Here is a 15,900-nt window from a genome sequence, read left to right on the forward strand (position 1 = left end):
CTCTTCTCTTCTCTTCTCTCCTCTTCCACCTATCTCTGGCCGGCTGCACTGTCAAGATATACAAACAAAAAAAATAAAAAATGCATAAAGTTTCTTGAAAATTTTGGATACATTGTTACTATCATTATCATCGTCTAGAATTGCCACGTGCAAAGCACGTGCACACTTAATAGTTTATTAAAAGGAATGGTTAATTGATGACCATACTCATTGTGTATGTTGATGACAAAATGATGTATGGAAATGAAACAAATGATCTTGCTTGAGTAGCTTTTAGACTTAAAATTTGAGATTAAGAATCTTGGTGGGTTGAGGTACCTTTTTGGCACTGAGGCAGCTAAATCTAAGAGGAAGTATGTGCTATCAAGGGAAGCTTATAGAGGATCATGCCATGTATCAGAGGCTGGTTGGAGACTCCTCTAACTATGCATTACTCAACCAAATATATCCTATACTATTCTCTTCTTTCTTCTCTACTCTTTCTTCCTCTTCTTAGTCTTAACTGGATTTGGTGATCAACAACTGTAGTATCTAAATGATGGTGGTACATTGGGTTAAAGCATTGATGCTCTTTAACTCTTAACTGAAGATACCATGTACGACTTCTAAGGTCAATGGAAAATTTTTCAAAGGGCAACACTATAGGTACAATGCAAAGTGCAGGCATTGGCTCTGTACAATGTTAAGAGTTTTGAATAAACAATACTCTTTCTGTATTATGCACATTAATAAATTGGGAACTCCACTGAGCCCATTCAGCAGGAATTTTGATGACATTGATGTTTGAATCATGTGTTAGATTTCAATTTGCTTTATCCTTATGGGATGATGGTTCTAAATAGTTTTTTCTTTCATCTTAAAAAAATAGTTTTATTTTCTAGACCATGATATCATAACTTATCAGCCTCTCTGATTAACAAATTGAAAACAAAGCCAAATTAAGCCCAACTCAAATAGAAAATGGAGAATGGTAGGACAAAAAAACAGTAAAAGCATAAAAGCATGAAACTCTAAAAAAGGAAGCAACCAACTTTCTTGCATTGCATGCAAGACTTACTAAACTCGTAATCAAGGACAGATTATGACAACAATTGAATTAGAAAGAGTATTAGAATGGTAATGCATGTTAGACCTTATTAGAAAAAAAAATATGAATTGAAAAGTAAATCAGATTTATCACCATCGTAACATAAGTACCTGGAAGTTATCAAACGCCCGGTGAGGAATGTTATCATCAAAATTTTGCATTTCATCCCATGGTCCATCTCCAACTCCAACCAAAACAATTGAGAGAGGATATTGACTGTGTATCAAAATCTAATTTAGGAAAAAGAGCATAGTTCTGGTGCAAACTGACCACATGAGAATGTTTTACCTAGCAGCAACTATAGAATTGATAGTTGCTTGTTCTTGTGGACTAAACCTTCCAGGTGGTAAATCAACACTCCTGGTGACCTATGTGCACAATGTGAAAAAAGAAATTATATTAGCAATCTGTGGAAAAAAAATGAATAGCAGTTAATTGTAAAGAGTCATTGACAAAACTGCAATAAATCTGTTTATTCAATCAAAGAAATTAAGAGAAACTGATCTAGAACAATAGTAAGGAAGAAGAAAGAAGAAGAAGAAGAAGAAGAAGAAGAGAAGGGTTTAGAGGAAAGAATCATAGCAGTTTCCCAGCTCCCTCAAGCTGAGAATAGATATCAACCATACCCAGCTTGTTTACATAATGTTGCAGCTTAGCCTTAGGAACTCCCTTAGTAAGAATATCTAACAATTGCTCCTCTGAAGCAACAAATGATAGACAGACTTCACTAGATGCAATTCTTTTTTGTAAAGTATCTATCTACCTCGATATGTTTGGTCCTATCATACTGAATAGGATTATGAGCTATATTGATAGCTACTTCACAATACAACATAATTGGTTTATTATAATTAATACCCAACTCTAGAAGAGATCTGAGCCACAACAATTTTGACACTCCATGAGCCCTTGCTTTATATTCCACTTCTACTGAATATTTTACCACTATATTTTGTTTCTTACTTCTCCAAGAGACTAGATTACCAACAACCAAGGTATAGTATCCGAATGTAGATTTCACGTCATCAATATTACCTGCCCAATCTACATGTAACCTCTATCCTCCTATGTCCATGGTTAGCAAACAAAAGGCCTCTTCCAGGAGATCCCTTCAAATAGCATAGGATCCTCTCAAAAAGCAACCAAATGAGTGTCTCTAGGAACATGCATAAACTAGTTGATCACAATCACTGCACAAGATATATCAGGTAACATCATACATGGGTATAACAACTTGCATACAAGCCTCTAAAACACTCCCCTATCAGCCAACAGCTCCCCATCCATGGTAGACAACTTAGGATTAGCATCAATTAGAGTGGAGACAAGTTTAGCACTAAGTTTACCCCTTTCAATCAACAAAGTCAAGCACATATTTCCTCTATGAAATGAAAATGACATCTTTGGACCTTGCCACTTCAATACCTAAGAAGTATCATAGCTCACCAAGATTCTTAATCTCGAATTCAGTACTGAGAAAGTATTCAAGATTCCTAGTCTCTTCCACATCATTCCTAGTAACAACAATATCATCAACATACAATAAGAATAATAACCAATGTATCTCTCCTTTTTATAAAGAGGGTGTTGTCAAATTGAATCTGTATAGCCAACCCCGATAAGATCAATAAGGAAACTCTAAAACCAAGCTTGTGGAGACCAAGGATCAAAATTTCGACACATATCAACATGTCACTGATACAATATTTTTAAGGTTTTTTAAAAAGTCAATTTTAAATGAGTAGGGAATTGGTAAATCAAGGCAGATTGCTGAAAGAAATTGAAAGAAGTAGGTTTCTGAGAAGAAGAAGAAGAAGAAGAAAAAACAGAGAATGAGTAAGAGAACAAAAAGAGGAGAGGCAAAAAGTTCTGTAGCTGCCTCCAATTCTATTTATATGTAAATCTGCAGTATAAAATATGAAATAGCCCTTAATAGGACAGCTGGGCTGAGAGGGACCACTAATTTAGAAATATAAAACAAGAAATAAAAACAAGTGGGCTTAGGCCAATCAACTAAAAGAACATAACAAACATAAAAACATAAAAGAAAACTGGGCCCATAAAGCTGTCGACCCACTAGCTGAACTGTCAAGAAAATGTTAAATAGCATCATTTCCACCCCCTCTAAAAGTTTGAAAAAGAAACTAAAAAATGAAAGAGTGCTAGTTTCAAAGTACCAATACACCCCTTAAAAGGGTGTATTGATAGTTTGAGCCTTGGTGAAGAATGCTTGAGCCCATAGAGAGATTTCCTTAGTGTACAAACCTTCCTTGCCATTTCCTTACCTTACATATATACCTAGAGGAAGAGACACATATTTCTTCATGAAGGTCTCCATTCAAAAAGGCATGTTTTAACAGTTGTGTTTCTGCAGTTCGAACCAGTAGAGAATGAAGGAGAAAGAAGAAGAAGAAGAACAGTCGAACCCGATAACCTCTCCCTACCAGTCAACCATAATGTAGATTAGTAGTTCTAATTAACTGTACAATGACTAAATTGCCCCCACTTAAGTATGGGATAGGATGTCTATATTAGAACTGCCACATAAGCACATAACTTAAACTGAATAAAATGACTAATCTACCCTTATTCGGATAGCTCTAACACTCCCCCTCAAGCTGGAGAATATATGTCATATAATCCCAGCTTGTTACGTATATAGTTCACTCTCCCTGAGCTTAAGCCTTTTGTAAACAAATCTGCCCATTGATCACCTGAGCCCACATGTTCTGTGCTTATCTCTCCAGTAAGGACTTTCTCCCTCACAAAGTGACAATCAATCTCTATGTGCTTTGTTCTCTCATGAAAAACAGAATTAGATGAGATGTGAAGTGCAGCTTAATTGTCATAGTACAATTTCATAGGTCTATCCATGGAGAATCCAATTTCTTATATGAGGTTCCTCATCCATACTAATTCACACGTAGCATGTGTCATGGCTCTGTATTCAGCTTCAGCACTACTCCTTGCCACAACGGTCTGCTTCTTACTCTTCCACGTCACAAGATTTCCTCCAAGAAATGTGCAATAACCTGTAGTAGGTCTTCTATCCGACATTGAGCCTGCCCAATCTACATCCGTATGCCCAATCTACATCCGTATGCCCAATTATCTCCCTTACAATTCTAAGAACTGCATCCTAGTGAGGTATCCGAGGGTTCTGCATAAATTAGCTCACCATACTGACTACAAAGGAGATGTCTAGTCTTGTGATAGTCAAATAATTCAACTTCCCCACTAATCGTCTGTATCTTCCAAGATCATCAAATATTTCCCTTGTATCACTACTCAACTTAGCATTTGATTCCATGGGAGTTTCAACCGGTTTTGCACCTAACAGTCTTGTTTCATCTAGCAGATCAAGAACATATTTTCTTTGGCACAGGTTTATACCTTGTTTTGATCTGGCAACTTCTATACCCAAAAAATACTTCAACTTCCCAAGGTCTTTTGTTTGAAAATGATTTTGCATAAAGACCTTTAGTTTATCAATCCCCAATCTGTCACTGCCAGTTATGACAATATCATCCACATAAACTACTAATAAAATCTTTCCAGCTTCTGAATCATAGCTGAACACTGAGTGGTCAACCTGCGTTGTTTCATTCCAAAATTCTTCACCACTTCACTAAACTTCCCAAACCAAGCACGAGGCGATTGTTTCAACTCATAAATTGCCTTTTTTCAGTCTACACACCTTACCATCCTCCCCCTGAGCAACAAACCAAGGTGGTTGCTCTATATATACCTCCTCCATAAGGTCACCATGAAGGAAGGCATTTTTAATGTCAAGTTGAAACAAGGGCCAATCATACATAACTACCAGGGAAATTAAGACACAGACAGAGCCAATCTTAGCCACTTGAGAGAAGGTCTCCATATAGTCCACCCCATACAACTGCGAATAACCTTTAGCAACAAGTCTGGCCTTCAAACGCTCCACACTGCCATCTGGCAAGTATTTAATAGTATACACCCATTTACAACCCACAACATGCTTACCGAGAGGAAGAGTAGTGAGCTCCCACGTTTGAGTATGCTGAAGAGCAGGGAGTTCCTCCTCCATTGCTTGACGCCACCCGGATGAGGTAAGGGCCTCCTGGACATTCTTAGGTATAGAGATAGATGACAACAGTGAAACAAACTTGCAATGTGAAGTGGAAAGGCAAGAGACTGAAACAAAATTGGAAATGGGATGAAGGGTACAACTACGTTTACCTTTTCGTAAAGCAATGAGAAGATCAAGTTCTGAAGGTTCTGGGACAGGAGCAACAACAGGATCCGTAGACAAGGTAGAAGCTGGAGGAGGAGCCAGTGTCTGTCGATGAGTATACATGTGCCAGATCGGTGGTCGTTCAATAGGAATCTACACTGGAGGAGGTGAAGGGTCAGCCCCAACTAGAACAATCGGAACGGGATCACAGAATGGAAGAGAAAGAGGAAGCAAAGGAGGGGATACCGATACTTCAGGTCTCGAGAAGAAGGGGACGGACTCAAAAAATGTGACATTAGGACAAACATAAAACTTCCGAATAATGGGATTGTAACACTTATACCCTTTCTGGGTCTGAGAGTAGCCAAGAAAGATACACTTAATAGAGCATGCATCCAGTTTGTCTAACCCAAGACTGAGATTGTGAACAAAGCACACACAGCCAAAGACCCGAAGTGTTAATGGAAAGGGAGACAAGGTGGGCAATAGAATAGAAAAGGGAGACCGGCCATGAAGGATGAAGGAAGGCATCCGATTAATAAGGAAACAAGCAGTAAGCACAACATCACTCCAAAATCGTCTAGGAACACTCATATGATGAAGAATAGACCGAGTAGTTTCAAGGAGATGATGGTTCTTTCGTTCAACCACCCCGTTTTGTTAAGGAGTTGATGCACATGAAGTTTGATGAATGATGCCATGCTGTTCTAAATACTGTTGAAAGGAAGTAAGAAAATATTCACAACCACTATCTGAATGAAAAACTTTGATTGGAACACCAAATTGTGTACGTATTTCAACATGGAATTTTTGAAAAATGGAAAATAAATCACTCCTTTCTTTCATTAAATAAATCCATGTCATCCTTGAACAATCATCAATAAAAGTGACAAAATACTTGTAACTATTATAAGACTATTTTAATGAGACCCCAAACATCTGAATGAACTAAAGCAAAAAGACACAACATACGACTATCAACTCTAGGACTGAAGGAAACCCAATGGTGTTTCCCATATTAACACGACTCACACTGTAAAAACGACAAATGACTCAAAGACAAAACCAGTATCTTGAGTGCCTTGAGAGATGAATGTCCCAACCAACAATGCTATTGTAGAGGAGTGAGTGAAGTCTGAAGTGCAACTGACGATCCACCACCGTCAAAATAATACAATCCACTGGCTTCATGACCCCCACCAATCTTCTTCCCCGTCTTGAGATCTTGAAAAACACAAAAGGAAGGGGAAAATGTAATAGAGCAATTAAGGGTCTTAGTTAATTTACTGACTGACATAAGATTGAATGGAAATTTTAGGTCCATATAGAACAAATGATAGAGAAAGAAAAGTCGTGTCAACATTACCAACACTGCAGGTGGGAGAAGAGGAACCGTTGGCAAGGGTAACTGTTTGAGATGTGGAAGTTTCAGAGAGGGAAGAGAACACACCTGGAGTCCCGGTCATGTGATCAGAGGCTCTAAAGTCAATAATCCAAGGAGAGGGTTTGGATGCCAGACAAGCTATACCTGAGTGTGCAAGGGTGGCTATAGTATGTTGTGAAGTAGCCTGGAGGAACCTCTCATACTCATCGTGCGGTAAACTCATCATCTCTATCCCGGAAACAGATGTAGATGTGGAAGGTGTTAGATCTGTCTGTTGGTTATCACTAACATCAACCCCACCAGCTACTGTATGATTAGCCCATGTAGAAGGTGGGCCATGGAGATTATAATAGAAATTCACTAAATGTCCGTCCCTACCACAATGGGTACACTTCCTAGTAGAGTTACTTTTTCCTTTACCACGGCCTCCCCCTGAGCCACGACCATCACCATGGCCAAATATAAAACCACCACGACCTCCTCGGGAAGCATGTCCTCCCCCTCTAGTACCACGTCCACATCCTCTGGCTATCACAACTATTGATCTGCCAGACAGTGTGGGACTCTGTAGATCCCAAAGAAATCCTACGAAGCCATGCAAAAACTTCCTCAAGTGTTGGAAGAGTAGAGCCTCCCAATATTTGGGCCCTAACTAGTTCATACTCCGATTTCAGCCCCACTTAGTGACATCTGGTTGCTCCCTCTGTTGTTGCTGAACCTTAACATCTGGAGTGAGGGGATGATAGACATTGAGTTCATTTCTGAGGTTCTTCATACTAGCATAGTACTCTTCTAGGGTTTATCCCCTTGTTGTAGATCAAAATACTCCTGATACAGCTAATATACCCTTGTAGTATTATCCTGCTCAAAATAAAACTTCTTGGCATATTCCCATATGTCCTTAGCTTTATCTAAGAACATAAAGTTGGAACTTATTATGGGTTCCATATTGTTCCATAACCATGTCATGATTCGGTCATATTCCTGTTCCCAGTCATCAAACCCCGGAGAGTCAGCTGATGGTTTATCTTCCTTAACGTGTTTCACTTTCCTCTTTGCCTCGAAGAAAACTTCCACTGACTTGGCCCATGACACATAATTCTCACCACCAAGTTTAATTGAAGTCATCTGCACACCCAGATAGTCGGAGGGGATCATCACACTCGGTTTCTGATCACTAGAACCATCTCCAGTTGCTGCCATTATGTCCCCCGCTACTATTTCTAATGCTGAATTCTTAGTCACCAAACAAATACTGCTGTCAAGGCAACACTACGGCAGTCTCCAAAACACTGATAACAATCTCACAACTAGTCACAATCAACAATTTGATGTAAACCAACATTCAGGTTAGGAACTGGATGTTTCAAATAGATTCGACTACCATCTAGATTAAAACATTGATGAAAACTACTAGGCAGAGATATTCGAACAATCCTTTCAGCAAAAAAAAAAATCTGTTCACACCACTACTGACAACCCAGAAATATTAGTCACCATGACAGCAACTCAACAACTCAAGCAACCACACACAAACCCTCTTGAAATTGTTCAGTAGAGGGTAAACACCACAAACACCACCACATGACTAGGGCTGTCACACAAGGTGACAGCAGTATTAGACTGATATCCTAGGGCTGCCGCACCTTCCTGACACTTGTAATAGGGATTGTGGCAGTCCTAAAAAAAATAAACAGGTGCTGCAGTTATCAGATTGTGTACCTCAGATTCGCAGCCCAGAGAAGAAGAAAAAAAAGGAGGGAGAACTTGAAGTCGCAGGATGGAAAACTTGAAATCGCAGCCTTCTTCTCCTTCACTTATGGCTCTGATGCCATGTTTTAACAGTTGTGCTTCAGTAGTTCGAACTAGTAGAGAATGAGGGAGAAAGAAGAAGAAGAAGATGATGATGAAGAAGAAGAACAGTCTGTTAGTGTAGGGGTACTTCTGTCTTTATACTTATGTTGAGGTTGTTGATCTGTAATATTATATTAGAACTAGTGTCCCTCACTTAAATAAGGGCACATGTGTCTTTTCCATTCTGTTAATAATATAAAAACATGTCTGGCCGAATGGGGGTGTGATTTTTACCCTAATCCAAACCAGACTTTTCTTCTCTCTTTTTCTCCTCTTTTCTCTCCCTCTTTCTTCCCTTTTTCTTCCTCTTTCTTCTTGACTGTTATCAGACTAATAGAACTCAAAGGCAGGCCGAATTCTAACATGGTATCAGAGCAAACTAAGCAACTCGGATCTGCCTAGATTTCTTTTCTCTGTGCACTCAATCTAGGGTTTTCACTTGATTTCTCTACCATCGATTGGAGATAAGGGAAAGGGCTGAAAAGGAGTGGTCGCCCTCTTCCCTTGGAGGTTTATATGCCTCCAGTTGTGTCTTGTGTTGCTGTGGTTTCTAAGAAGCCCTCCCCTAATCGATAAAGAGAAGAGAGCTGATTCGTGTGGTGCAGTAGGTGTCTTGTGTGGACTGATTTTCTTCTCGTGTGGTTTGTCTTTCAAGTGATGAGGTAAGAGATTTCTGTGCATATTTTCTGTTATGAATCAAATAGGAATTATGTTTCAGATCGTATGATGGAATTTCAGACTGTAGTGTGCTAGGGTTTATGCTCTTTTTTTTTGTGTGTGATTCGAAGGAGTGGTGCTCATATAGTGGTGAGATTTCAGGTGGTTGTAGGGTAGGGTTTGTGGTGTAAAAGAGTGCAGTCTTCAGCAATAACAAGTGCTGAAACGAGTGTGATCAGTGTGCTCAAACAGTGTGCTGTGTGCCGAATTCAGCAGTGGGAGATAATAGTGATAGCAAATCTAATGTGATGATACCTACTGACTACCTGAATGTTCAAATGACCTCCATTAAACTGAATGGAGAGAATTATGTACCTTGGGCTAAATCTGTAGAAGTTTTTTTGAAGGCAAAGAAGAAGGTGAAACACATAAGGGAGGAGAAACCCTCCATTGATTCTCATGAGTATGAAGACTGGGAACAAGAGGATGCACAGATTATCACATGGCTATGGAATAGTATGGAACCCAAGATTAGTGTAAATTTCATGTTTCTTGACACTACCAAAGATGTGTGGGACCATGCTAAGAAGTTGTATTCTGGTCAAGACAATACAACCAGAGCATATCAGTTGTATCAGGAATACTTTAATCTACAACAAGGCAATCAGAGTCTTGAGGAGTACTATGCTAGTATGAGAAACATCTATAATGAGTTGAATGTTTATCACCCCCTCACTTCTGATGTCAAAATTCAGCAAAAACAAAGAGAACAGCTTGACGCGACTCGATTTTTGGTGGGGCTGAAGTCAGAGTATGAACCAGTACGGGCTCAGATACTAGGAGGGTCAGCTCTCCCTTCTTTAGAAGAGGTGTTTGCTCGACTTCGGAGGATTCCTATTGGATCTACTGAGAACTCTAATGTCTCAAATAGATCAGCCTTTGTAGTGTCAAGGGGTAGTGGTGGTAGAGGTGGAGTTCGAGGAGCTCAGTCTGGCCGTGGCGGTAGCAGTGGTCCGGTATATGGCCGGAGTGGCGGTGGTGGACCTACCTATAACCGTGGTAGTGTTCGTACTGGAGGTAGAGATTCAGGGGGAGCCCATGGTAGAGGACGTGGCTCAGGTCCGAGGAGGTGTATTCATTGTGGTATGGATGGACATACCATTAATTATTGCTATGACTTGCATGGTCCACCCTCAACCTGGGCCAATCATGCCATGACTAGTGACACCAGTTCCAGTTCCAGACAGGAGAATCGTCAACTGATCAGATGCCTCTTACATCCACATATAGTTCTGGGAAGGAGATGGTGAGTGTTCCACGTGATGAGTATGAGAGGTTTGTCCAATCCACATCTCAGCAGAACACGACTACTGACTCAGGTATGGCTTGTTTGGCATCCACACCCAATCCCTGGATTATTGACTCTGGAGCCTCCGATCACATGACTGGAATTCCAGGTGTGTTTTATTCCCTCTCTCATTGCTCAACATCACAATCTATTACCCTTGCTAATGGTTCCATATCCTCCATTGGTGTTGGTAATGTTGACCTGGACCCTGTATCCCTATCCTCAGTTTTGTATGTCCCTAAATTTCCGTTTAACCTTATGTCTGTTAGTAAGCTGACCAAGTCACTTAATTGTTCCATTACCTTTTACCCTTCTATGTGAGTTTTTCAGGATCTCAAGACGGGGGTGAAGATTGGTGAAGGGCATGAAGCTGGTGGATTGTATTATCTCGATGGTGGTTGAAGAACATCAACAGCTCTCCAGTCATCTCTCTCTCCTCTCCAGTGGCACTGTCGATTTGGTCATCCTTCGCTGAAAGTTTTGAAATCTTTGGTCCCTTCGTTGAGTCAACTTTCTGTTTTAGATTGTGAGTCATGTCAGTTTGGGAAACACCATCGTGTTCCCTTTAGTTTTAGAGTTGATAACTGTGTGTCGAGTCCTTTTTCTTTGATTCACTCGGATGTTTGGGGTCCTTATAAAGTGATGTCATACAATGGATATAGATATTTTGTCATTTTTGTTGATGATTTTTCAAGGATGACGTGGCTCTATTTAATGAAAGAAAGAAGTGAGATGTTTACCATCTTCCAGAAATTTTATGCTGAGATTCACAATCAATTTGGTGTTCACATTAAAATTTTTCGTTCTGATAATGGCCGTAATATTTATCTTCATCATTTCAAGAATACTTGGACCAACATGGCATTATACATCAGACCTCATGTACCTACACCCCACAACAAAATGGGGTGGCTGAGAGAAAGAATCGTCATCTCTTGGAAATAGCTCGATCCATCATGCAACACATGAATGTTCCCAAACCCTTCTGGAGTGATGCGGTGCTTACTTCTTGCTTCTTGATTAATCGGATGCCCATGTCTATCCTTGATGGTCATTACCCATTTACTACCTTGTTTCCCACCTTGTCTCTGTTTCCTCTTTCTCCCCGGGTATTTGGGTGTGTCTACTTCGTCCATAATCTGGGCCCCGGGAATGACAAGTTAGATGCACGATCCCTTAAGTGCATCTTCCTTGGTTATTCTCGGACCCAAAAAGGGTAGAAGTGTTACCATCCTAGTTCTCACCGTTCCTTTGTGTGTGATGATGTTACCTTCTGAGTCTACTCCATTTTTCTTGGGGTCCGGTGATACTTCTTCTTCCTCATCACCTCCCCCTCTTCCACTTCCAGTTGTTGATTCAGTTTCCCTTGTTCCAATCGTGACCAAGTCCTTACCTCCGATGCCACCACCTGTTGAACGCCCACCTATCTGTCAAGTGTATACACATTGCCCACGTGTACCGGCTGCTACTCCTCCAGCTCCATCACCGCCGACAGATCCGGCAGTTGTCTCCACACCAGCCCCGAACACCGTACCTGATCTTGATCTTCCCATTGCCTTGCAAAAAGTTAAACGCACTTGCACCCTTCATCCTATTTCTAACCATGTTTCACTCACTCACCTTTCCGCTTCCCATCGCCAGTTTATTTCTTTGTTATCCTCAGTTGTTATTCCTAAGGATGTCCAGGAAGCCCTTGCCTCTCCATGGTGGTGCCGTGCAATGGAAGAAGAGCTCTCAGCTCTACTTCATAATCATACTTGGGAACTCATCGCTCTTCCTCCTAGGAAGCGGGTTGTCGATTGTAAGTGGGTTTATACTGTTATGTATTTGCCTGATGATAGTGTTGAGTGCCTGAAAACTCGATTGGTTGCAAAAGGGTACTCCCAAACCTATGGTATTGACTACACAGAGACCTCCCCAGTTGCTAAGATAGGGTCGGTTCGTGTTGTGATCTCTCTTGCAGCTATGTATGATTGGCCCCTATATCAGCTTGATATCAAGAATGCCTTTTTGCATGGTGTTTTGCTTGAGGAGGTCTACATGGAGCAACCACCAGTGTTTGTTCCTCAGGGGGAGGATGGTAAGGTATGCAGACTCAAGAAGGCTATATATGGGCTTAAACAGTCTCCTCGAGCATGGTTTGGTAGGTTTAGTGAGGTGGTAAAGAAGTTTGGTATGAAACAGTGCCAAGTTGATCATTTCGTCTTCAGTCATGACTCTCCGGCAGGAAAAATACTATTGATGGTGTATGTAGATGATATTGTTATTACCGGGAATGATAAAATGGGCATTGACAGGTTGAAGACTTTTCTAGAGGAACATTTTCAAACAAAGGACCTAGGTAAATTGAAATATTTCTTGGGGATAGAAGTAGCAAGGTCTAAGCATGGTATTAATTTGTGTCAGAGGAAATATGTGCTTGATTTGCTGGAGGAAACAGGTTTGTTAGGTGCTAAACCAGCTGAAATGCCTATGGAAACAAATATTAAGTTGAGCAATGATATGGGCGAAGTGTTTGAAGACCCTGGCAGATACCGACGACTTGTAGGTAAACTAAACTACCTAACCATTACTCGGCCAGATATTTCATTTGCGGTTAGTGTGGTAAGTCAGTTCATGCAGAAACCTATGGTTCCTCATTAGAATTCGGTTCTAAGAATTGTGAGGTATTTAAAAGGGGCCCCTGTTCGTGGTTTGATATACAAAAGTGGTGGAACACTTGAAATAGAAGGGTATACTGATGTTGACTGGGCTGGTTCTATGTCTGATAGGCGGTCTACCACAGGTTATTGCACTTTTCTGGGGGGTAATCTGGTGACATGGAAAAGTAAGAAGCAGACAGTCGTGGCAAGAAGCAGTGCCGAGGCAGAATATAGAGCTATGGCACATACTGCTTGTGAATTAGTGTGGCTAAGGAACCTTCTACAGGAGATATGATACAACATTAATACTCCAATGAAACTCTATTGTGACAATCAGGCTGCAATTCATATTTCTTCTAATCCGGTGTTTCATGAAAGAACCAAGTACATAGAGGTTGACTGTCACTTTGTGAGAGAGAAGGTGCTGAATGGAGTGATAGACACTACATACGTTAATACAGGGAACCAGTGGGCAGACTTATTTACAAAAGAGTTGAGTCGGGGAAGAGTGGACTACATATGTAACAAGCTGGGATTATAATATATACTCACCAGCTTGAGAGGGAGTGTTAGTGTAGGGGTATTTCTTTCTTTATACTTATGTTTGAGGTTGCTGATCTGTAATATTATATTAGAACTAGTGTCCCTCACTTAAATAAGGATACATGTGTCTTTTCCATTATGTTAATAATATAAAAACATGTCTGGCCGAATGGGAGTGTGATTTTTACCCTAATTCGAACTAGACTTTTCTTCTCTCTTTTTTCTCTCTCTTTCTTCCCTCTTTCTTCCTCTTTCTTCTTGACTGTTATCAAACTAACAGAACTCAAAGGCAGGCCGAATTCTAACACAGTCGAACTTGATAGCCTCTCCCTACCAGTCAACCATAATGTAGATTAGTGGTTCTAATTAATTGTACAATGACTAAACTGCCCCACTTAAGTATGGTACAGGATGTCTATATTAGAACTGCCACATAAGCACATAACTTAAACTGAATAAAATGACTAATCTACCCTTATTTGGCTAGCTCTAACAAGGCATCTTTACATTAAATTGATATAGAGGCCAATACAAAGAAGCTATCAAGGACAAGAGAACCTGAACAAAATTCATCTTAGCGATCAGAGAAAAAGTTTCCAAGTAATCAATCCCAAACTCCTAAGTATAAGCTTTAAAAACCAACCTTGCTTTAAACCTTTCAATAAATCCATTAGAATGGTATTTAATAGTATATAACCACTTATAACCTACTGACTCCTTCAAGCAAACCAACAATCTCCCATGCATTGTGGCTAATAAGTGCTTCCATTTTAGCTCTCATAGCATCCCTCCATTTAGGTTTAGATAAAGCTTCTACACATTTTTGGGAATGGGTTGAGAAGAAATGGAGGCTAAAAAGAATAATAAGAGGGAGATAAGAAACTATAGGAAAGGTGCTTAGAGATACAATGTGCAGTACACTTACGTTTACCTTTTCTTATGGCAATGGGAAGGTCAAAATCAAGAACAGTAGGTGAAGGCAAGATGGGAGGTGTTGGATGTCACATCATTAGTGATAGGAGGTGAAAGAGGCTCTTGTGATGCAGGGGGAATAATCTTCCCATGTGTATGCTTAAGATATACCAACATCCATTAGGTGGTAGAAGGTGAAGGACAGCAGAAGGATCAATAGGGGGAGAAGAGGGAGCATGAGAAGGAGGTAGAGGAATCAATATTGGTGATTATTCATTGGAAACATCACAAAGGACGAGAGTTGGAAGGGGAATATCATACAGAGTAGGATTCTGCCCCTTAAAAGGAACAAAATAGAAAGGAATAGACTCAGCAAATATGGCATCTATGGAAACAAACTAGGTTCAGTAGTAATCCTTTTGTGTGGAGGCATAACCAAGGAAAATAAATCTCTTGGCCTTAGGTTCAAATTTATGTCCTTGAAAACTAAGAATGTAGACATAGCAAGTGCAACTAAACACTCTTAAGAGAGATAGAGAATACATCCTCATCAAGAAAAAAGAAGACTAAAAGGGAAACCCAAGAACCCTTTAAGGTAAATGGCTAATCAAATAGGTTGAAATAAGAATAGCATCTCCCCAATATTTTAAGGAACATGGAAGTCAAACAAAATATGTCTTGCGATATCAACATATGTTGATGTTTCCTTTTAGTCATCCCAATTTTTTAAGGGGTGTAAGAATAAGAACTCTAATGAATACCCCCAAAGTTTTTAAGATAGGTGGAGAGACCCTTATCAAAGTACTCCTTAGCATAATATGTTTAGAATAGTTTGACACAGGCTATAAACTGAGTAAGAACAAGATCATGAAACCGTTTTATTATCTTTGAAATCTCATCCTAAAAATGCATCAAATAAATCCATGTGTATCTAGAAAAATTGTCAATAACAAAATAAATGATTTGTAACCACCATAAAGATAAATGGTAAAGCTCCCACACATTAGAGTACACAATATCAAAAGGCAAATGGTATCTTTGATAATTGACATGACTCATACTAAAGACTAGATGGACTAAGACTTCTAAACAATTCAGGAAATAAGAAATGCAAAGACAAAAAAGATAAATGACCAAGACAGAAATGACGTAACATAACCTCCCATTGCCTCATGGCTACCCCAATCACCTTCTAAGACTTTAAGTCCTGAAAAACAAAATGTGTTGGATAAAAGATTATACAACAATTCAAGGGTCTGG

General features: G+C 39.9%; 1 protein-coding gene across 2 annotated transcripts in view; it reads right to left on the reverse strand.

Annotated features, from left to right (window-relative positions):
- Positions 1–15,900, reverse strand: part of LOC148873856 (E3 ubiquitin-protein ligase RGLG3-like) — a 98,321-nt gene that overhangs the window by 34,704 nt on the left and 47,717 nt on the right. For both annotated transcript variants that reach the window (XM_088963637.1, XM_088963636.1), the window contains exons 8-9: positions 1,376–1,455; positions 1,198–1,303 (exon numbers count right to left, since the gene is read on the reverse strand). In XM_088963637.1, coding sequence (XP_088819763.1) covers positions 1,198–1,303; positions 1,376–1,455 — 186 coding nt within the window. The remainder of the gene's footprint in view (positions 1–1,197; positions 1,304–1,375; positions 1,456–15,900) is intronic.

Source organism: Nelumbo lutea, chromosome 1 (genome assembly GCF_056320005.1).
Source record: "Nelumbo lutea isolate HS-2025 chromosome 1, American lotus-T2T, whole genome shotgun sequence".
NCBI classification, from domain to species: domain Eukaryota; kingdom Viridiplantae; phylum Streptophyta; class Magnoliopsida; order Proteales; family Nelumbonaceae; genus Nelumbo; species Nelumbo lutea.